The sequence below is a fragment of the Blastomyces gilchristii genome (genome assembly GCF_000003855.2).
Source record: "Blastomyces gilchristii SLH14081 genomic scaffold supercont1.8, whole genome shotgun sequence".
In the NCBI taxonomy this organism is placed as follows: Eukaryota; Fungi; Ascomycota; class Eurotiomycetes; order Onygenales; family Ajellomycetaceae; genus Blastomyces; species Blastomyces gilchristii.
The window spans coordinates 1,088,077-1,110,892 of NW_003101675.1; the positions used below are offsets into that span (position 1 = coordinate 1,088,077).

Genomic DNA, 22,816 nt, shown 5'->3' on the forward strand with positions numbered 1-22,816 from the left:
ATGCGAACCAGCCCAAAACTTTCTTGTCCTCGGATCGTTCAACTAACCTTCATTTCATATCCTAAGTCTTGCGGAAAGGATCTCCGGATACGGAAACCTGGTATATGTTTACGATTTCGGCCCAATGGCTTCGGTAACGACGTCTATCGGCCGGGCCGCTTTGGTCCTCTGTAGACAGACAGCCCCAAAACGGAGCGCGATACGCCCCAATGCTTTCAGACCACAACGGCAATTTGCGCCATTCAGCCATGCCAGCCAGCTGAAGCAAAATGATTTACTCGAAGTACCCGAATACTCTACAGACCTCCTTGACGGATCGGAACGTGCTCAATATGATGCAATGGCTCCGGACCAGCGAGAGACATTCGACCGTGAGTTCACGACACTCGCCAAGACGCTGCGCGAACAAGGTCTTGGGCAGACGATGAACGAAATCCATAAAGAAGCGGGCCCGTTTATAGGCTGGACGGGTGGGAATGAGGATGTTGAAGATTATTTTAACGACGACATTCACAGGCTTCACTCTGAGCCTTACATGCAGGACGGAATGACGAGTATGGCATACGACGAGCTAGAACAACACCGGGAGTTAAGAGAATTCGCTCGAATTGCGGCATGGGAAATGCCATTGCTTAGCAGTATGTTTTTCAGTTTCCACTCTCTCTTCTTGGATTACATGCTGTCTACCAGGTGGCTCCTTGTGGCGCCTAATTACACAACATTACTAATTTTTATCTCACCTTCCAGATCATGCAAAGCCTTTCACCCTACCAGATGAGACCCATCTCCTCCGATTCCGATACACCACATACATGGGAGAGACACACCCAGCCGAAACCAAGGTCGTCGTCGAATTCTGTTCGAAAGATTTAGTCCCCAACTACCTTACCGAAGAGCAGCGCATAACGCTATTAAAATTGGTCGGTCCCCGCTACAACCCCGACCAAGACCTCATCCGCATGTCAGCGGAAAACTATCCCACCCGTGCCCAGAACAAGCGATACCTGGGCGATCTAGTGGATAGTTTGATCAAGGAGGCGAAGGAGGGTGACTCCTTCGCAGATGTCCCCTTGGACCTCCGCCACCACAAGCCGAAGACAAAGTTGAACTTCCCCAAAGAATGGGCGATGACAGAAGAGAGGAAACAGCAGCTACAGGAGAGGAGGGAGAGGCTAAGACTCACGGAAGCCGCGAAGGCTACTATTACTGATGGAAACGAGGTGATACAACAGGCGATCAACAGCATTCCCGCTCTTAACCCCGCCCTTCAGGTGGGTGCTGGAGACGAGCATGCTGGAAAGGAACCCGTGCTCGTACGAGCTAGGAGTGCTCCTGCCCCATGGAAACCGTTCTCTGGACGACGCTAATGGGTTGTTTGCTTCTTTATCCACTTCGTTTCGAGTTAATTTTTTTTACCGTGTTGTTTTTCCCCTTTTTTTGAAAGGGTTGCATCAAATAGATGGTTTTGCAATCTGTACATTATTGGTGGTATTGCAGCTCAAATTTTTAACGAAGTATTGTATCATATTCTTTTCATTATTCGCCATTTTTTTCTAGGAGAATGGGAACTGTAAGACCGGAGCCAAAAGAGACAAATTTTTTTTTCTTTTTTTAATTCATATAATAGCGCTATCTTAGGGGGGGGGAACAAGCTGAGCCACCATCTTTCAATGCCGCGGGAATGGGCGGGTGCTGCTGAACCTAACTAAATACAGAAAGAAACATGCCTGTGCTGATCGTAAAAGAAAAAAAGAAAAAATCATACGCATCTTCAGGGGTATATTTTTTCCGCCTCAGTGATAATAAACAGAGGTGCAGTGGGTTATAGGCTTGCGGAACACAGCCATCGAAGGGAAGGGGGGACCCAATATCTTTGGTCCAACGCTATTATATCACAAGAAATCCAATACAGTGGACTGAACATATAGGTGCTCAGTACATGAATCTGACTTCGAAGGGTACACCAAGGAAAAGGCCTGATTGAATGATTAAAAAGAAAAATGAAAATGAAAAAAATGAAAAAAATAAACAATTACAAAGGGGTTGTTTGAAAATAAGGGGACAGGGGGCAATTGTCATTCACTTAACAACATCAAGAATCGAAAAGAAAAACTCAGGACGTCTCTGGTCTCAAAACCCAAGAATTATTGGGCGAAGCGAAAATCCATCACCTCAGTTGGGAGGAGGATAGGCGCAGGGAATGTAGCCTTTAAGAAAGCTCTGCTCTGATAGAAACCTTTTAGTTGCGTTCATGGCGGCTGGTGCCGTCATTGAGGCCAAGTCCAAAGGGATCATTCTTTGCAATCTGCTTCATACGGCGCTGACGCCAATCCATACCGTTCTGGTTGTGCCCAATTGGCTTGAGAGAGGGGTTGGGACTGCCATAGCGGACGATGTCACCGAAATGGGCGGCGCGAGTACCGGTGGTGTTTTCATTAGGACCAGGTGTTGCAGTGCCACGAACAGGCTCCATTGCCCATGCGGAATTGGCAGAGCGGAAGGCTTGCCTGCGAGGCGGAGAGCGGACAGGGGTTGAGAAGGAGGAAACGCGTCCGGCATGGCTGTAGGTGGTCGAAGCCGGCGTGTTGCGGATCGCGCCTTCAGCTGGGAACGGGCTGTTGAAAGCAGAGGGATTCAACTTGTGGGTCGCAAGTGGTTCAGGAGTCATTGGTCGCTGCGGCCCAGTCACAGCCATGGAGTTAAATGGAGGAAGGAGGCGGGAGGCCATGTCATTGTTGATGCGGTTAGTCACAGCCCAGATGGAGTGAGTTCCAGAGCCATTGTTCTGGCTGTGCGGATGCTGGTTTGCTGCAGTGTTTGCAGGGTTGACAAAAGCCATAGTGTTCACCCCAGTGGGAACCGCAGGGCTGGGTGCACAGAAGCCAACAGGCTCATGAACAGCAGATCGCTGAATGACATCCATCACATTGTTACAGCCTACAGTCTGGACAGGAGTTCCTGCCAACATGCCTTGAGAACTCTGTGAAACAAGGCCGAAATCTCCCCAAACTGCTTTGTCACCAGCCATGGACAATCCCCTATTGATTTCTTCTGGTAGAGAAGAGCGGATAGCAGGATGCATCATGTGCACTCCCATCTCACGGGCAAATCGGGCCTCATTTGGACCAAAAGTCGCGCCAGCAACTGGAGCGTAGCTAAGTGCACCGTTTGCAACTTCTCCTTCAGTGACCCCTACGTTGAATCTTGGGGGAGGCAACGCGAATCTAGGGACTGGGACTGGTGCCATTGGGCCCGTCTGCCTCCAGCTACGTCCAGCGATCGTGCGTGAGTCGTTTCCATCAGACCCAACGATGCTTTTGACCTTATACTTCTCACGATACCAGCGGGGGATATCACGAAGCCCAAGGCGTCCCAAGGTTTCAGCATCTCTAGGCATATCGTGCTTGTAAAGACATCCTGTGACTACTTAATACGACTGAAATGGTTAAGAAATAAGGAAAAAAGAGTTTGGGAATATCAACATACCCTGCTGCGCATAGTCACACTCCCCGCGACGGATCCAGTAAGAGCAATACTCCTTTTTGGGAGTGGTTTTTGGGTTTTTCACATTCTGAGACCCGGCCCCTATGTTTCGGGATGGGGTGTCATCCTATTTGTTTATTACCCCCTTATTAGCTTAAAAGAAGGACATGAGACGACAGTGGAGTGTTGAATCTACTCACCAACTTCACGAGCTCCTGGCCAGTGTTGGCAACAGTGTTGTCGTTTACTCCGTTTCTCCACGCCATAATGGTGCGTTCCTCAGAACTGGGGTTCCAAATCACAGCATCAACACCCCTAGCTTGACGAAAGATTCCATCCCCACCAATCGTAATAGCAGACTGGGGTGCCATAGCCGTTTCCGCATTGGACTCTCCATTGGCCATTTCAGCATTAATGGCATGAGTATTGCCATTGACAGCGACGTCGATGGTATAGAACTGACCACGAGCGTTCACAGTCCCCAGATTCTCCATCCCATTCGCATGGTCGATTTGACCTAGACAGCGAGGAACACCACGAATGGTTACAAAGGGAGGCAATTCGTCGACTGCAATAAGTGCAGTGACAGCTCCGCTTGGGCGGGTGATACAAAACTCAGGTTGCATTGTCAATTGCTGTTTGTCCTCCTGAAGTTTTGAGATAGGTAATGAAAACAGGTTCAAGGTTATGATCAGTTTCACGCACAAAGCAATAATAAACACAGTAGTTGAATGAAGAAGCCAAACAAGAGCACCAAACAGTAAATAACAGTTGGAGGAGACGAAAAGCAAGTAAAGGAGGAAGTGTGCGAAAAGTTAAGCGAAGCAGTTGAGAACAGAAAGCTCGAGCAAAGAGAAGAGGAGGAAGATGAGAAGGAAGAAGAAGAAGACGAAGAAACTGAAAGAGACTGAGATCTTAAGATGAGGGGTTTGAACAATATTCACACGGTGTAGAGGTGAATAATGTTTTGATATATTCAATTTGTTTAAACAAAACAAAGCAACTGAAGGTTGTTGGGCCGGAGAAGAATGCCGTTGTGATGGTGACCACTGTAGCGAGGAGAAAAGCGTAGAATTCAACAACACTGAGAATAACACAGAAAATCAGATGAAAAAGATAAGAGAAAGCAATGTAGACTGTGACTCTAAAATATAATATAGAAGTACCATCCAAAAAAGATGCAATTCATATAGCTACTCATGCTCAAAATTCTAGAGAGACTGAGGAATAATAATCCATTAAATAGAATAATAGAGAGATTCTAGAGAAGAAGTGAATGAATAGAAGAAGTTCACTATTTGCCACATAGGTACCTATGTGCGTATACAAGTTAAGAGAAAAAGAGAAGAGAAATGGAAACAGCAGAGGTTCTGTTTCTGTTTTGTTGAGCCATTATTCACAATTGACTGAGGAGCAGTTTGCCAACATCTTTTCCCCCAGAGAGTAGTTTGTTCCCAACGTATCCACGATGACATCTGGCAGTGTGACCGACCCAGCCCTTAGCTCTCGGTACCCTGCATTATATCATGTACAATAATACATGTACAATCAAAAGATATATGTACCAGCGCCCCACGAAAACCATTAGCATGGACCTAGATGAAGAGTAGATGATAGGTGTTCCTGAACAACAGTTCAATACCCAGCAGAGTGAACACATTGTCAATCTTGGAACAGATTCATGACACTCAGGTCAATCAGGCCAAACCAGGAGGCCCCTTTTCATTGACTGAAGGGTTTTGTAACAGGTCAAAATCACTGGACTTAAACTCAACAATGTCAATGCTTTATAAAGGAGCTAGTAGCGGAGAACAAAAAAAAAAAAAAAAAAAAAAAAGGATATCATATCTTGAATCCCCCGGTGTGTTCAGGCTCGACCGCTTGCTAGGCCCTGAGTAGGTAGCTAGGCTAATTACCCACAGTCCTTTGAAACGGAGGAAGGCTAAGTATGATCTCTCCATACATAGTATGAGAATAGAGCCATAGAATAGCTTTTCAAGCTGCCACCTGGAATAGAGAGTCCGTTGTCTTTTCAGAGGGATTTCCAAAGAAAACGTTTGTATGAACAACATAGAAGATGGAATAAGGCCGACAGCACTCCATCTCTCTCTGAGGTTGCAGGCCAGATAACGTTGGGAAAAATGAAGAGATTAATTGCTCTCTATTATGGCGGGTTGTTAAACAGGCTGTGGCTCGAATTTGGGCAACCTTTTGTGCTTTGCCATTGTGGCCTTGTATTTTGCAACACTTGGCATCATGGAACGCGGCGTGACGGTGGGATTTTTCTTTCTTTTTTTCTTTCTTTTTTTCTTTCTTTTTTTCTTTTCTTCTTCCTTAACTAGATCTGGATGGAGAGAGGATATCACCCGAGACCTACGTTTATGTAATGATCCCCATGGCCTGGATAAATATGCCCTTGTGTCCATCCGCGAGAGGTGGGCATGTCAGCGCGCAAGGAACAAAAGGGCGCTTGGGTCATTCCCATGTTTCTGATAGGAAAGTAGCAAACAGACAACCCGTGTGCACCCTAACAATGAAAGACACCAGCGACGACAGGTTTAGAAAGCGAAATATACTCCTTGTGTTCTGCAACTCCTGCCTACGAGTAAGTGGTGCTGTCAAATTTTTGCTGCTTTTCGGACAGAATTATATCCAGGCTGGCATTTATTACCTATTTGAGATTAGCTTCAAAGAGTGAGTCACTAATAACTAATCATTGATTCAATGTTGCTTATTTGAAATTCTCAATTTTCACGAGGAAATTTCTACCAAATGCCTTTGTTGATGGTCTTAAGCTAAAGCTTCAAAATATCTAATAACGGACCGTTCTACTTTAGAGTAAAATTAGCAGCGGAATTTAAAAACAAAGGTCCGCTCTAGTGTGATCTTTTTGCTCTCGTCCCAATAACACACCCCCCCTATAAACATCGAAAATCGCATGCGAACTTCAAGCTGATATGATACATTTCGCAAATTTAAAGAAGAAAAAAAAAAAAAATACACGAGTAAATACCGAGAACCCTCGCCATAAATAAATTAATACATCATGGCATCATGGCTTTGCGCGTCGAAAAGAATTGGAGGATCATTTCTACCTAGACCCACTGGGAGATAGATAAGGATAATATGGGTATGACTGTTGTGGGTGTGTGGGCAGCGATCGTGGTAGATACGGATGAGATGCCGTATTAGTTTGGTCTGGATGATGCGATGGAAGTGGCGGATTGGCAGGAAGATATGCTGCTACGTTTTGGGCTGGGTGAAAAATCGGTGGAGGAGGGGGGGCCTGAGGCAAGGAATCCTCCTTACCCTTGGCTAGCTTGAGCTTTTTCCTCCTCACCAGGTCGCCTCGAATGCCTCGTAGATACTTGGTGGCCTCGTCAACTAATGCCCGCTGTTCGGGGCTTTCCTTCAGGGAGCCGAGCATTAAAGCAACTTGGGTTTCCGAGTTGAGGTGGGGACATGTTCGCCCGCGCCCATAATGCGCGATCCCACAAAGTCCACAATGTTCAACACCAGCTAATTTCAGCGGGCAGTGTCCGGTTTGATGAATTTGATCGCAGGCTACGCAGCGGCGCACTGGACAGGATGTAGTACTGGATTCTCCACTCCCATCCATTGTGCTATCTAACTCCAAGCTGACATCGGGCACTGTGGTCCGCTTGAAAGGGCGTACTAGAAAATAGAAGTTAGCATCTCAATGATCACGGAAACCAACGGTATGAAATTTAATACCTTTAGTAGACTGTTTGCCTCCCATATCCTTTCCGGTACCCGATTTGCGAGACTCGCTGACAAAATCGCCATCAGTATCAGCATCCTCAGGATCAGATTCAGGGCCAAATGATTGAAATTCTGCATCGGTATCGTCTTTTCCTGAGGCTTTCGGTGATGACAACAGATGCCCCTCTACACCGCGATACTGAAAGGCATAGTCAACCGTTTGACGCTTGCGCTTTCCCCGTCCTAATGCTTGAGCGTTTGCTTTCGCCTCTTCGGCAGCGATACGTTCGCGTTCCTGTAGAATCTTGTTCCATACTGTATCATTTGGAGTCGCCGTTTCCGAATCGCCTAATTTGTCTGAGAGTGTGTCATTTACCCACACCCTGGCGAAGCTGAACTGGGACTCAGCGGAGCCATCATCTCCAGCTTTTGTATTTTCGATCTGACTTCGGTCAAGGAGCTTTTCAATTGACTCGTTATCATAGTGAATATCGTCCGTGGTAGCATCGTCAAAGAGGGCATCTGCTCCGTGGCGAAGGATGGCCTCCAAATCAACTTCTGTGTCATCCTCCGCGTCCATATGCTCAATTAAGACCTGGTCTAGAGCCATCTTCTTTTTGCCGATTTGCATAATTTTCTCTTCCGCGGATCCCTTGGTCACCAATTGGAAAACGAGGACTTTCTTTCGTTGACCGATTCGATGCGCTCTCGACAGAGCTTGAATGTCCTGATGTGGGTTAAAATCAGGGTCCATAATGATAACCGTGTCCGCAGTTGCCAGATTAATCCCAACACCTCCAGACCGAGTAGATAGCAAGAAAGCAAAGTATGGTGAATCGGGAGCGTTAAAATCATCAATCTGCTTCTGTTTTTGGAGAGACGACATAGAACCATCAAGGCGGCGGTGTAGCAGACCCAGGCCGTCGAGAAAATCTTCAACCACATCCAGGTTATCCAGAAATTGACTAAATATTAATACGCGATGGCCCCTTTCTTGTAGCTTAGGCAAGAGCATTTCCAACAATTGAAGTTTCGATGAAGCTTCCACCAAATTTCGGTGGGACAAAGCCGCACTGATAGCCCGCTCTTCAATGGCTTTAGAGTAGACAAAGGGATGGCATAAACATTTCCGAAGCTGCATCAAAATGTTGTTCAGATTGTGATGTTCCGTCCGTTTCAGTGTACCGCCTGGGGTTTTCTTGAAAATCGACTGAATCAGTTGTGGGTTCTTGGCTAAAATCGATTTATAAAGCTTCTTCTGCACAACACTCATTGTAACTGGTAGAATGATCTGTGCCATTGGTGGTAAAAATGTCAGAACCTGAGCTTTTGTTCGGCGAAGAAAGTAGGGACGGATCATGTCATGTAGTTCAGTAAGCGTCTCTTTTGTAAAATCTCCCCCATATTGCTGCTCGAGGGCCTCAGCATTCTTAGACGGGTCGCAAAATTGGATGATATTGAATAACTCGCGAATATTATTCTGTAGAGGTGTGCCGGTAAGAAGTATTTTGAACGGGAAGTTGATGCGCGTCAAAGCTTCGTACAACAGATTTTTGTCGTTCTTCAAGCGCTGACCTTCATCAACAACTAATCCAGCCCAGGGGATGTTCGAAAACAGTCGTCTCGCCGTCTCATCTATCATTGACTCGTACGAAGTTACAACGATATGACATCGAAGATCTGAAGAGCCATCCGGAAACATTTCATAATCATGTGCGATTTTCCTCGCCGCCGAGGAGCCGTAATATGTCACAACCCGTAGCTTGGGTGCCCAGACCTTTATTTCCCGACGCCAATTAGGGCATGTAGAATTAGGAACGACAACAAGAAAAGGCCAACATCTGTGGTCGTGAACTAGGGTCGCAAGAAGCGCAATTACTTGAATTGTTTTCCCCAACCCCATCTCATCAGCAAGGATGGCATTTTGTTCTTTGTACCACATGTAGTAGAGCCAGTTCAAGCCATCCTTTTGGTAATCCATGATTTGGCCACCTGTTAGCAAGGGAGGCTGGGTTTTTTTAACCAGCTGTGTAGCAAAATCTTTGGACCTTGCGGTAGCTAAATTTTTCTTCAATATGTGACTTTTTGGCACACGCACGTATTTCCCAGCAACCCAATTTTGGTATGCCATCTGATAATCATGCCAGCGCTCAGTCTCTTTAGGCGATGGAATTGTTTCCCACACAGCGTCCTCATATGGTAGGCCCTTATACTTGACATAGATCTTGGATACCTCTTTGACGCGGGCCATATCAATTTCGAGTGATGAGTTGCTGACCACATTCGAGTATTCCAAGTCAAAAATTATGTCAACACGTAAAAACTCTTCCGGGATAGCGTCTTCTTTTGATATTATCGGCTTCAAGGATTTTGAAGATTTACTGAATGCTTTCCGGGTGGCAGGGGCGGCCTTGGCCCAAACCCACGGGCCAGGCATCCATGACGTTTGGAAGTAAGACTTTTTTCGCCATTTTATTAAATACTCCTTCGCAATTTCCTCCATCATATCTGAAGTATATCCAGGAATGAAGCTGTTAAGGTCAACTGGGCGCCAAGCAACAAGAGTTTCTATATCACCAGGCATACTGGCGCAGTCCTCACAGGTAAACCGCCTGGAATATTTTCTAAACCTTTGCTCGCTGTCATCTGCACCATCACTCTCTTCCAGGCTGTGGGAGGGATTTCGATTTTCACCTCTAGGAGGGAGATGATTCATATGCCAAGCACGCTCGCATGAAGCACACCGAAACAGGATAGAATCCACATTATACAAGGGAATGTCAACATTGGTTATGGGATCGGAACCACCGTTCTCTTCCCTTAGTTTCTGCTCCTCACGGGCCGTCATTCGTTGTCTTAACGGTTTTGACAGTGGGCCGAGTTGATGGCATTGAGCACAAGCACCCTGGTGAGGAGCAAGGATGTCTTTTGTGTGGGCAGAGCCTAAACAGCGTCGGCACTGCAGAACAAAATCTGCTTCCCCAACCTTAGTTACTAAGTGCTCCCTTTGGTTGCGAGGACCAAGACATTTCTGGTGATATGATGTAGTGCATCCTTGGCAGAATATGAGAGGACCCTTTTCATAATCAACAGAGAGACAAGCGTTGCACAGATGTCGATGGCGGGTTCGAAAAGGGTCGTCCTTTGAAAGCTTCCTGAAGAATTCCTTTGTGGCTGAATATTTCACCTGGGGTATGTCATCTTCTGCTTCTGAAATATCATCTTCTAGGCGTTCTGTCATGCATTTTAACGACTTGACTCTCTGTGAGGACCGCACGCCGATTTGGGGTTTGTCAAAATTGTAAGACCTGGGGAGCCGTCTAGGACGTCTGGTTCGCTGTCCACGTCTTCCGGGCGGTTCTGAAGATGAGGACTCCATCGATTCATCGTCAGTATCTGGTCTGGAAGGTCGCATAGGTAGTCGTCTCCGCCTTCTCCGCCGCCCATTGACTGCTGATTCATCAGTTTCGTCCTCGGAGTCCTTAGGGGCTGTGGTTTGGTGTATACGTGAGGAGCGTCTTCTCGTGGTCCTCGCCCCATGACTAGTTTTTGTGGATGGTTTCGAGAGAGGATCGTCATCTGAAGACAAACTGAGGGTTGTGGAGTTCACATATAAACTATGTTTCTGGTGTCGCGTTCTACTTGGGCGACGGCGAAGACCTACTGTGCCTTCTTCTGAGGTATCACTGAGCGTTGGAGGTCTCGGACCAAGCTGACTGTATTGGGAGAGAGCATTCCGTCCGTTGCGAAGTGTTCGGATCAAGTTGGCAGACAGCTGAGATATACAGGTAGTGAGAAGGAGAACGTGAACATAAAAGGAAGAAATGGGCAGTGAGGGTTCTCACATTAACTGTATCCCCACTTGCGAGTCTCGTGGAATATTTTGGCGGATAGGAGTCGTTCGTTTTGTCAATGATTTCTTCAACCTTTAATGAGCCAGGCAAAAAAGCGTAGTCATCCTCATTATCTATTGTTGGTGGGATGATTTGAATTATCTGCTTCCTAGCTTTGAGGTCAGATGCTTGGGAGCTTCGGTTGGCATTAACTGCGGTGAATTGGCTCAGGATATTGGCTGCCATCGATGGATCCTCCTCCGAGCTATAGTACGGGACATTCTGGTTGTCCATAGGTGCGATGGTTACAGGGAATCAGAGCGCAACAAGGGGATGAGTTGTTTCCCTCACATGTGGGTTTGCAAGGTCAACACCTGATGCAGCCCAGAATCGAAATTGGTCCTGCACTCATATGTGTCACTGTTTGTCGTCGCGAGGTCGTGTTATGGCCAGACAAATTGCAGAAAGTGGCTGAACGCCCGCGTCGTGACAGGGATGGCCACTAAACCTGATCGGGTCGAACCAGAGAAACTTGCTGCTGGAACAATAAAAGTCCGATATAAAAAAAATTATTGGCGACAGGAGGTACTGCAAGAGACATCAAACCTTCAATTCAATTATTTTTTGATAGACCACCGTTACATTGGGATAGAAGACATATATCTCATTTGGGTGTTTATTGAGCCCAATTATCAGCCCTGTTGGTATATATTTAAATTATGCTTAACCGCCATTGCAGTGCACTGCTGAAATCGCATCGACTATGCTTTGCCGGATTGACTGAACTTAACTTCGCAACAGGAGTAAGAAATGCTTCCATAAGCTCGGCCATCCAGAAAGGAATATACAGCTCGCGCGATTCTCATACAGACAGAGAGAACAGGGAGAGCGGAGGGAGTAGGGGCAGAGGTGGCAGAGGCGGGAGACCGGACGGCGGAGGAAGAGAAGGCAGAGGGAGAGAAGGAGGAGGGGGAAGAGGAAGAGGAAGCGAAAACAGGGACCATAGAGGTGACAGAGAGGGCGGGGACATCCAGTATGGTAGGGGCAATGGCAACCGAGGAAATTTTCGAACGCCAAACGATAGACTGAGACCCAACGAATCCAACTTCTTTGGTTCTGATAACCGCTGCGTACGGCCAAGCTCAGAGACCGAAGCAGGGGGTTACAGTACACCCAATTTTCGCATAGCCAACGATAGGCCAAGTTGGGACCGACGCGATTTTCAAAGAAGAGATGAAGATCGAAGCGGTGACTGGTTGTCTAGCAATGAATCTAACTCCTCCCGCCGAAAAAACCGTCATGAGCGGAATGCAGAAAAGCTCGCTGCACGCTCAGAACAAACTGAATTTAACCTGGAAAGACCTCCTCATACCCGACCCCAAGTTTCCATTACAGCCCCTCGCGCCATCCCTTATACAACGGCTGCTTCCGAATTTATCTACGGCGCATCGGCCGTGCTCGCTGCTCTGCGATGCGGCCGCCGCAAATTGTACAAGCTCTACATTTACGATGCGCCCGATAAGGTCTCACTCCGATTGGGAAGGAAACAGCCTCGGGATCCAATGCTGGATACAATAACTAAATTTGGCCTGGCTGCTGGTGTCCACGTCAAGCAGGTTGCTGGCAATTGGCCCAAGCTATTAGACAAAATGAGCGGCGGAAGGCCGCATAACGGGTGTATCCTAGAAGCATCTCAACTACCCAAATTGCCAGTTGACAGCCTCCTTCCGGTCGCATCACTCTCAGATACGCATTTTAATGCGTCAGTTTGTCAACAATCGGCGGAGGAGGCGGAAGTCAATGGCACAAGTGGACGCATTCCTCGATGGGCGTACAAGGATGAGGACTGTTCCTTGACGGAGAATGTTTTCAAACCGTCCCGATATCCCTTTGCCCTCCTACTGGACGGAATTCGAGACGAAGGAAACGTAGGCGCCATTATCCGAAGCGCTTACTATTTCGGCGTCGACTCTATCATTGTATCCACCCGAAATAGCGCCCCGATATCCGCTGTGGTCATAAAGGCCTCCGCAGGCGCCGCGGAAAACATCCCCATCCTAACAACCACCAACCCCACCAACTTCCTGAAAAACACGCGCATGAACGGCTGGAAAATTTTCGCAGCTGAGGCTCCCGCTGCGGCTAGTGCGTCCCAGCAGACATTCGGCACATCAAACGAGCAAATCCTCAGTCGGCGGGACGTAAGTACTAAACTTAGCGAAGCGCCTTGCATCCTGATGCTTGGCAGCGAAGACCAGGGCTTGCAGAGAAGCGTACGACAGCAAGCAGATGGTGCTGTGGTCATACCAGGTGCTATCACCTTGAGCAGCGCAGAAGATCGAGCGGGGGTTGATAGCTTGAATGTGAGCGTTGCTTCTGCGTTGCTATGCGAGGCCTTCCTTGGGGACCCATCTTCGACTGGCCAGGGCCGGTCACCGGCTGAGGGCATGATGTCGACTGTCGACATGATTCGCGAGGAGGTGAAGGAGGATCCGAATAAGATGTTTTGATTCTCTCGGTTATTTGTCGGGTTTTTCCGCTGTCTCTGGCAGACTGGCAGATTTCTTTTGGGGTTGTTTCAACGGAGTTTTTGATGTTCTCCGTGCATATTAACAGCGCATGTAGTTTCCCAGCTTTATATATAAGAAACCATCACTAAGAAATATATATAATAGATTAGAGAATATTCGTATTTAAGAAAAAGTGTGAATTTTTCTCTTTACAGTTTTTTCTCTTTTTTTTTTTTTTTTTGAAGAAGAAGAAAGATAAGCAGTTCTTTCAGTATAAATTTATTCGGGTTTTTGAGCAGTTCTTTGAACAGCAGATTCTGCTGCTTGAGTATATTTTCTTCTGATTTCAAGAAGAAGAGTAAGAAGAGATTGAGACTAGACTAGCTGTGTGAGTGTGTCTGAGGTGAGAATCAAACTTTACAGTTATTATATTGTCTGAAGACATTACTTCTGATTACAGTTTTTGTTCATTACATTAATCTTAAATAGACTGTAAACTGACTGTGTGACTGTGTCTGAGATCAGAATCAAACTTTATAATTATTATATTACTTTTAATTATAATTTATATTTATTATTTGTGGAGCGAAGCGAAGCAAATATATGATGAAAACCCTGGTCATTAAAAGTGAAGAATTTTCTTTTTAAGGTTCTTGGCATGAATACAGCTCACTGATTGATGTAGAATTAAGTGAAGTATAATTTCATGATATTATACTATGACTTCTGTGTCTCTGTGTGCTTATAACATGTTCATCTTCATCTTATCAATTATCTACTCTGTACAGATTCTTGATTAGATTATACATCTTATTAACTATCTACTTTAAACAGATTCTTGAATAGATAATACATCTGATTAATTATCTACTTTATACAGATTCTTGAATAGATAATATATCTGATTAATTATCTTTTATAGATTCTCAAGAATGAATAATATATTAAAAGCCTGTGTTCACTGCTTATAAAATCAGTCTTTTAATTAATATATTTCTTTACAGTGTTATACTACTTCTACAGCTATCTGTCTTCAATACTATACTCAGAGAACTCAGGTATTATAATCTTCTCTTATTATATCTTTTCTATCACTGATTATCTCTTTACACTGTGTAGAACTATAAACAGATATATATAGTAAAATCAGATTCTTCTACAGTTATAGATTTTATCATAAATAAGTCTGAACTTCTCTTATCATCTTAGATATACTAATACTTTATATAATTAATAGTAGTCTCTCAGATCTGTGAATAGTCTATTAAAATAGATATATTATCTAAGATTAAGTTTATCACTGTGAATTTTATAGTTCTGATATATCTTTAGTAATAGTGATCTGTAAAAAGAAAACTGTCATTTAAAGAGCTTATCATATTATCAGATATTATAGAGAATATCTCTTATTAACTTTATTTTTAACTTAATTAAGAAAATAGCTGCAGTTATTATTTTTAATAATTAATTTATTTCTCAGTTCAGCAGATCTCTTTTCAGTATTTCACTAATTATCTATATAATTATTTAACTTATTTTTAAGTTAATCTTATTTTACTTTTATTGATTTATCTCAAAAATCAATTTTAGTTTATTAGATTCTCTTTAAAAATCTAACCTAGTTACTGAACTAGTGTGAAAAAAATCAGGTGTTTTATACACAAAAGTCTTCTATTCTTTCTTTGAAACAGTCTGATCAACTTTTCAATTCAAAAAGAGTTTAAGAAATATCTCAATTGAAACAGTCTGATCAACTTTTCATTGAGTGAGAACAATGAGTTTAAAAATACACTCAGTTGATGTGGAAAAAGATGCTTTCTCAAATACTATTCCTGAGATTGAAATTCTGAAGAGAAGAAAGAAAGAAGAAATAGAAAAACAACAAGTTCTTGAAATACAGAAACTGGAAAAAGCAAGCAAGATTCTTGAAAAGCAGTGTCTGAGTGAGATGAATGAAGAAGTTCTGTTAATTCTTCATGCTCAGGCTAGATAACTACAGAAGATGATCAAGTTCAAACTTGGAATTTCAAACACAGTTCTAAAAACATTGAAAATTCCTAGTATAATCACTGACTCTTTATTTTGCTCTTTTTCTTTTTCTACTTCTTCTTCTTCTTCTTCTTTAAATCAGAAGAAAACATATACTCAAACAGCTAAATCTGCCATCTCTAAACCTGCTGTCTCTAAATCTACTGTCTCAAAACCTGCTCAAAATCCTGAGAAAACTAAGAAGAATACTGCTCATACTTCTATTGATAGAAAAGTGAAGAAAAAAATACAAAAAGAGAAAAATCTTCAAATCTTCAGAAATAGAAGACTTATTCTCAAAGTCTCAAATCAGAACATCTTGAAGAGAAACAAGCTAAACTCAAATCTCATTTTCAGAATTAGAAATGAAATCAATCAGCAGTTCTTTTCTCAGTTAATGACTAATATTGAAGTTCAAAAATCAGTTATAGCTTTAATTGAGTCATTCTTCTTTAAAAACTTCATTATTCTGACTACAATGTCTGAATTCAGTACAGAATTTCTTATTCAGAATGAGAATCTCTGAAAATCAGCAGTAGAATCTTTGTTAAACACAATAATTCTATCTAAGAGAGATGAAAAGTGAGACAAAGTCATTCTTTATAATATTTCAGTTGAAATCTTTGACTGTGAGGAAAAAATGCTACTTCTCAAAAATGAATTAGAAGAATACAACTCTATTCAACTGAGAAAAGAGTCTGTATAACTTAATTCAATTAAGTTCACACAGAGTAGAAGAAATGCCTCTATTCTAGTATATATAAAGATACTTGAATAATCAAGAATCTCTAAAGTAAGAGTAGCAGATTTGAAAATGAGAGTTCATGAATACAAAGACTCAAGAATGAGTCTCAAAGCTCAAATACAGTGTTCAAACTGTCAAAGATATGAACACTTTGCAGTCTCTTGTTTCAGAGACTTAAAATGCATATTCTGTACTAGAGATTACAAAACTAGTGAGTATAAATGTGAAACATGCTTAAAAAGAGATGAAATATGTTAATATACTCTGCTTAAGTGCTTTAATTGTAAAGAAAAACATGCATCTAGCTCAAAAGTATGTATATTTACTTCAAGAACTCAGAAGAACTGAAGAAAAGATAAAGCTTAGAATGAATCTAAGACTGAAGAGAAAAGTCAAGCTAGTAAATCTACAACTGCAAGCTTAAAAAGAAGAAACTCTTAACTATCTAGATCTTCAAACTTCAACTCTTCAGCTAAATGTAAACAGAATTTGAATTCTTAAACTTCTGTTAAGATTAGAGAATTGAGAAATAACTCTGATAATAAACTAGATATAATGCAAGCAGTTGAGATTTCTACTTTTTAAAATAGTTATAATCTACTATCTGATGATAGTGATTAGATTTTACTCTATCTCTACTCTCTTTTAGTATGAATATACAATAAAAACAACAAAAAAAGTTTAAAAACTTCTCAAAAATCACATTTATTCAAAATAATGTGAATAGAAACTCAAATTGCATTTATTCTTGTCTTTAAATTGCATTTGAACAAAAAGTTGATTTTATACTGCTTCAGAAATCAAACTTTGATACTGAGTAAAAATGATTATTTCTCATTCAAGCTACTACTGCTTTCTATCTCAAAAGTCTGAGATAAAGTTAAGAGTAGTAATCTATGAAAGAAAGAGATCAAGATATTAATTTAATCTAAGATTTAATATCATGTCTGACCCTGATATTCTGATGAGTGATATTATAGATAATAAGAATGAGTTTGATACTATACAGCTTAGACTGACCGTGTGACCGTGTCTGAGACTAGAATCAAACTTTACAGTTATTACATTGTCTAAAAGTATTACTTCTGATTATAATTTATATTCATTACATTGATTTCAAATCACATTATTTCAAATATTAAAGGTTTCAGATTCACTTTTCAAATAAAAATCTAGTCTCAGATAAAGAATATGTTTGAATTCTTAGTTACATTTTCATTCTGATCTCATTATTGAGAATGGCATTAAATAAGATCATGAAATCATTTCTCACTTATATAATATTATAATATAGTGCTCATTTGTTGAAAATTCAATAGAGAGTATTATCAAATATCATTACTTTTCTGAACACAGATCATAATTCATATAATTTTAATTATGAAAAAAATATAAAATATAAAAAAAACAAAAAGAAAAAAATAAATAAAACAAGAAAAAATCACAATGAAAAAAAAAAGAAGAGAGAAAAAGAACAAAAAGAAAAGAAAAAGAAAAAAATAAAAAATAAAAATAAAAAAAATCAAGATTGCAGAGTCACAGTACTTTTAAAATACTCACTTCTCAGAGTCTTTACAATGTTCATTATCAACTGTGTATTTCTCATAGTGAGAGTAACACAGCTGTGATGAGTCATTGTTTTAACATCATCTAATAAATAATCAGTATATATCTGTATAAATGTGAATAATTAGAAAACATACACTTAAAAAGTATGATCAGGATGAACTTTACTATCACTTGAATAATATCAAGAACAGAATACTGAAATCAATAATTCTTCTCATTGATTTCACAGACAAGATATGTGAAGATGATCTTGAAAAATATAAGATCTTTCAACTTCTGATAAAAATGAATCTCATAGAGAGACTCTATTTTCATGATATCAGAGACTGAGTATTATTAAAAAGTGTTACTTTCATGCAATGTATATGCACTTACTGCAGCAATTCATTCTCTGTATATATGACTGAGAGTTACAGCTTTCTCATGCTGTATAACTCTCTCTGAGATACTGCTGTCAGTTTGCAACTCATACAGTCTCTCAGTTCAGTATATACTGTGTGTATACAGCTCTGCATACTGAGGCCATGTTGATTATTATGGCCTGATATGATACTCACTTTTCACAGATCATGTTTTGTTTGAGAGAGAGAAGAAGAAGACATAACTATTGTTTTATTAAAGAAGAAATGAATAATTAGTATTATTAAATGTAATTTGATTCATCTGCATTTAAAATTTGATTAGTCTATACTCTTTAATTTAAGGGTTTCTAAGAGTGTTTTAATAGTTTTCATATCAGCTTGAACTTAGTGATGAGTTGAAGAAGAAGAGAAAAGAGAGAAGAAAGAAATGAGAACAACTTATCTTTATAATATGAAAATAGAGAATCACTACAATTATTCTTTCTAATAATAAAGATCTGTTTTCTGCATGTATCTCTGATATAGATTATATAATAACTGTATACAAAGAATATCAATAGTGCATGTATTAAATGAAGATAATGTTGCTATATAATACTGTAGCTGTTTCTGTACATCTCTGAAAGCTGTTAATAGTTTCTTTATCTCTTTATATTTGATAAGTTAATAATATATTCTGATGCACTTTCTCTTTCATCATTATCATTATCATCATCATTATCATCATCATTATCATCATCATTATTATTATATCATTGCTAGCTACCTTCTCTGTCTTCACCTTCTCTTAATACTTATTAAAATCAATCATATTATTTCTCTTTAAATATTCTGCGGTTCTGTAAATCATCAAGACACGTGAGCACTATTACAGATTGAAGAGAGAGAAGAAGAAGATGTTCAAGTATAGAGAGACAGATTATAAGATATATTATAATATCTTGAAAAGACTCTGTAAGAGAGTAGAATAATAACAATTTTAAGTAAGACTTCTGATAGATTTAGACTGAACTAAGTATAGAAATAATACAGATAACACTGTCTGTGAGAGATTGAAAAAGAAGACAGTGAAGAGTCTTATATAGTAGTAGTAAGATCAGAAGAAGTTCTGAGAATGATTTAAGATCAAGATAAAGAGAGAGAGAGAGAAGAAGAGTATTACTGTAAATAAGCAGTGACAGAAGAAGATTGAGAAGGTATTGAAGTAAGAGATAAAGAAGTCAAAACTGATAAGTTTTTTATTAAAAGATAATAATTTTTGATAATACTTCTGTTCTCTAATTGATTAGTAGAAGCTAATAGAGAAGAAGAGAATTAAGACCTTGTTCAGATCTTGAATGCACTTCATAATTCTAAATATTAAGAAGACAGCTCTGCTCTCTGAGCATGTCAATCTGCTTACTACTGAGATGAAACCTGAGACAGCAGATCAGAAAATGCAGGATTTTAAGATACAGATTGATCTGACTGAGAAAGAGCAGTAGAAACTCTTCTCTGAGAAGACAGCAGAGAGAGATTTTGAGATGATTATCATCTCAGATAAGAAGAAGAAGAAGAAGAATAAGAATAAGAAGTGAATTATAAAGAATAATAAGAAGAATGAGAAAGAGAAGAAAGATTATAAATAGAAAAAGTTTTTTTCTTTTTATATTAATTAGTTATAAGTTTGTAACTATTAGTTAATAATTGAAATTAATTTTAAGTTTTCAAAAATTATTGTACAAGTTGTAATCAATTATCAATGTCAGAAATAATATATATATATATATTCAACTATTATATCACTATAATATATAAGTATCAACATTTTTTCAACATTGATATTCATAATATTAATATATTTTTAATAATATTATCTGATAATGTAATTTGATAACACTCTCTTTTATAATATTAATATATTTCAAGAAATATGACAGAGATTAATCAAGATTATTTATTTACTTTTATACATTGATGATATTCAATCTGAGTTAGTACTAAAATTATAACTAAGCTAAGAAAGAAGACTATTTTCTCTTATATTAATTCTTCTTATACACATCAGTGATCAGTTATTGAAAATAAATTGTTATTCTTAAATTATTATCATATCTTCTGAATTCACTTCTTTCACTTCTTTTACTTCTATTGAAGATTCATAAACTCTTTAAGAAATCACTGTGAATTACAAAGTCTATATTGTTTATAATTCAACACAGAATACTCTCTTTCAATTATAGTAAATAATCACTTCATTCTTCACATCTGATTTCAGGTCATGAAATTTATGAAAAACTTAACACAAATACTGAGATGAACTATGAAATAATTATTAACAGATTGTATTGCAGATTACTGAAGAATCACTGCAACTTCATTCAGAAACATTCATTATAAACTGATTATAACTCTGAAGAAATTTCCTGACATCTGAAGTTATCAGAATGCAGATAATAAAAGAAAAATAATCAGAAAATTACTACTGAGTTAGATTGACCGTGTGACCGTGTCTGAGACCAGGATCAAACTTTACAGTTATCATGTTATCTAAAAGCATTACTTTTGATCATGATTTGTGTTCATCACATTAATCTCAAATCATGTTATTTCAAATATTAAAGATCTCAGATTCACTTTTCAATTAAAAATCTAGTCTCAGATAAAGAATATATTTGAATTCTTAGTCATATTTTCATTCTGATCTCATTATTGAAAATGATATTAAATGAGATTATGAAATCATTTCTCACTTACATAATATCATAACATAGTACTCATTTGTTGAAAATTCAATAGAGAGTGTTATTAAATATTATTACTTTTCTGAATACAGATCATAATTAATATCATTTTAATTAAAAAAAGATATAAAATACAAAAAATAACAAAAAAACAAAAAATAAAATAATAAGAAAAAATCACAACAAAAAAAAAAAAAAAGAGAAAGAAAAAAAGAAAAGAAAAAGAAAAAAATAAAAAATAAAAATAAAAAGAAATTAAGGTCACAGAGCTGCAGCATTCAGTACTTTTAAAATACTCACTCTTCAGAGTCTTTACAATATTCATTATCAACTGTGTATTTCTCACAGTGAGAGTAACACAGCTATGATGAGTCATTGTCTTAATACTATCTAATAAATAATCAGTATATATCTATATAAATGTGAATAATTAGAAAATATATACTTAAAAAGTGTGATCAGAATGAACTCTGCTGTCACTTGAATAATATTAGAAACAGAATACTGAAATTGATGATTTCTCTCATTGATTTCACAGATAAGATATATGAAGATAATCTTAAGAAATATAAGATTCTCTGACTTCTAGTAAAAATAGATCTCATGAAGAGACTCTATTTTCATCATATCAGAGACTGAGTATTATCAAAAAGTATTACTTCAATGCATATACACTTACTACAGCAATTCATTCTCTGTATATATGACTGAGAGTTGCAGCTTTCTCACATCACACAGCTCTCTCTGAGATGCTACTGCTGATTTAGAACTCATACAGTCTCTTAGTTTAGTATATGCTGTGTATATGCAGCTCTGCATGCTGAGACTGTGTTGATATTATGACCTGATATGATACTTGCTTTTCACAGGTCATGTTTTGTTTGATTGAGAGAAGAGAGGGACATAACTGCTGTTTTATTTAAAGAGAAATGAGTAATTGAATCTGTAGAAGATAATTTGATTTCTTCTGCATTTGAAATTTGATTAGTCTATACTCTTCAATTTGAGAGTTTCTGAGAGTGTTTTAATAGTTTTCATACCAGCTTGAAATTAGTGATTGATTGAAGAAGAGAAAAGAGAGAAGAAAGAAATGAGAATAACTTATCTTTATAATATGAAAACAGAGAATTACTGCAATCATTTATTCTAGTAATAAAGATCTGTTTTCTGCATGTATCTCTGATACAGATTATATGATAACTGTATACAAAGAATATCAACAGTGCATGTATTGAATAAAGATGATATTGCTATACAACACTGTAGCTGTTTCTGTATATTACTGAAAGCTGTTAATATTTTCTTTAAGTCTCTTTATATTTGATAAGTCAGTAATATATTTCAATACATACTCTCTTTCATTATCATTATCATCATTATTATCATTATTATCATCACTATTATTATTATTATTATCATTATCATCATTATTATTATCATTATCATTATATTATTTCTGACTGTCTCTTCTATCTTCATCTCTCTTCAATACTCACTGAAATTAATCATGTCATTTCTCTTCAAATATTCTGCAGTTCTGCAGATCATCAAGGCGCGTGAGCACTGTCACAGATTAAAAAGAGAGAAGAAGAAGATGTTTAAGTAAGAAGAGACAGATTATAAGACATGTTATAATATCTTGAAGAGACTCTGTAAGAAAGTAGAATAATAACAATTTTAAGTAATACTTTTAATAGTTTAGACTGATCTACTAATACAAACAATCTTACTGATACTGTAGGTGAGAGATTGAACATTGAGATAGAGTGGAGTCATATAGAGAAGTTGAATGAACTTAAGACGTTCTGCGAATGAGTTACGATTAAGATGATGAGAGAGA

The 22,816-nt window shown here is 39.2% G+C and overlaps 4 protein-coding genes across 4 annotated transcripts; 2 read left to right on the forward strand and 2 right to left on the reverse strand.

The window, feature by feature from the left end:
• The first annotated feature begins 37 nt into the window (after positions 1 to 37).
• On the forward strand, positions 38 to 4,647 carry BDBG_04903 (mitochondrial 37S ribosome protein domain-containing protein). The gene is made up of 2 exons (XM_002624993.2): positions 38 to 638; positions 748 to 4,647. Exons 1-2 carry the CDS (start codon positions 125 to 127, stop codon positions 1,365 to 1,367), a joined length of 1,134 nt encoding a protein of 377 aa, XP_002625039.1. The 5' UTR covers positions 38 to 124; the 3' UTR covers positions 1,368 to 4,647.
• BDBG_04904 (uncharacterized protein) lies at positions 1,582 to 4,450 on the reverse strand. Its single transcript, XM_002624994.2, has 3 exons — positions 3,684 to 4,450; positions 3,487 to 3,610; positions 1,582 to 3,417 (listed from the first exon to the last, which is right to left on the reverse strand). The coding sequence occupies exons 1-3, from the start codon at positions 4,107 to 4,109 to the stop codon at positions 2,240 to 2,242; spliced, it is 1,728 nt and encodes a 575-aa protein (XP_002625040.1). The 5' UTR covers positions 4,110 to 4,450; the 3' UTR covers positions 1,582 to 2,239.
• Positions 4,648 to 6,147: 1,500 nt separating the features above from the next.
• BDBG_04905 (chromatin remodeling complex subunit) lies at positions 6,148 to 11,571 on the reverse strand. Its single transcript, XM_002624995.2, has 3 exons — positions 11,052 to 11,571; positions 7,219 to 10,981; positions 6,148 to 7,158 (listed from the first exon to the last, which is right to left on the reverse strand). Exons 1-3 carry the CDS (start codon positions 11,331 to 11,333, stop codon positions 6,575 to 6,577), a joined length of 4,629 nt encoding a protein of 1,542 aa, XP_002625041.1. The 5' UTR covers positions 11,334 to 11,571; the 3' UTR covers positions 6,148 to 6,574.
• Positions 11,572 to 11,758: 187 nt separating this feature from the next.
• On the forward strand, positions 11,759 to 13,549 carry BDBG_04906 (RNA methyltransferase; the record flags this gene model as incomplete). The annotated part of the gene is made up of 3 exons (XM_002624996.1): positions 11,759 to 11,842; positions 11,910 to 12,072; positions 12,228 to 13,549. The coding sequence occupies 3 exons, from the start codon at positions 11,759 to 11,761 to the stop codon at positions 13,547 to 13,549; spliced, it is 1,569 nt and encodes a 522-aa protein (XP_002625042.1).
• Positions 13,550 to 22,816: the final 9,267 nt, after the last annotated feature.

Excerpts from the sequence above, each read along its gene's own strand:
- BDBG_04904 (XM_002624994.2), bottom strand. The coding sequence starts at position 4,109 with ATGCAACCTGAGTTTTGTATCACCCGCCCAAGCGGAGCTGTCACTGCA. Across the intron at positions 3,611-3,683 it reads GCCAGGAGCTCGTGAAGTTG|GATGACACCCCATCCCGAAA; the intron begins GTGAGTAGATTC and ends ATAAACAAATAG. Across the intron at positions 3,418-3,486 it reads GTGTGACTATGCGCAGCAGG|GATGTCTTTACAAGCACGAT; the intron begins GTATGTTGATAT and ends AAGTAGTCACAG.
- BDBG_04905 (XM_002624995.2), bottom strand. The coding sequence starts at position 11,333 with ATGGACAACCAGAATGTCCCGTACTATAGCTCGGAGGAGGATCCATCG. Across the intron at positions 10,982-11,051 it reads CAAGTGGGGATACAGTTAAT|CTGTCTGCCAACTTGATCCG; the intron begins GTGAGAACCCTC and ends TGTATATCTCAG. Across the intron at positions 7,159-7,218 it reads AGGCAAACAGTCTACTAAAG|TACGCCCTTTCAAGCGGACC; the intron begins GTATTAAATTTC and ends TCTATTTTCTAG.
- BDBG_04903 (XM_002624993.2), top strand. The coding sequence starts at position 125 with ATGGCTTCGGTAACGACGTCTATCGGCCGGGCCGCTTTGGTCCTCTGT. Across the intron at positions 639-747 it reads GGAAATGCCATTGCTTAGCA|ATCATGCAAAGCCTTTCACC; the intron begins GTATGTTTTTCA and ends CTCACCTTCCAG.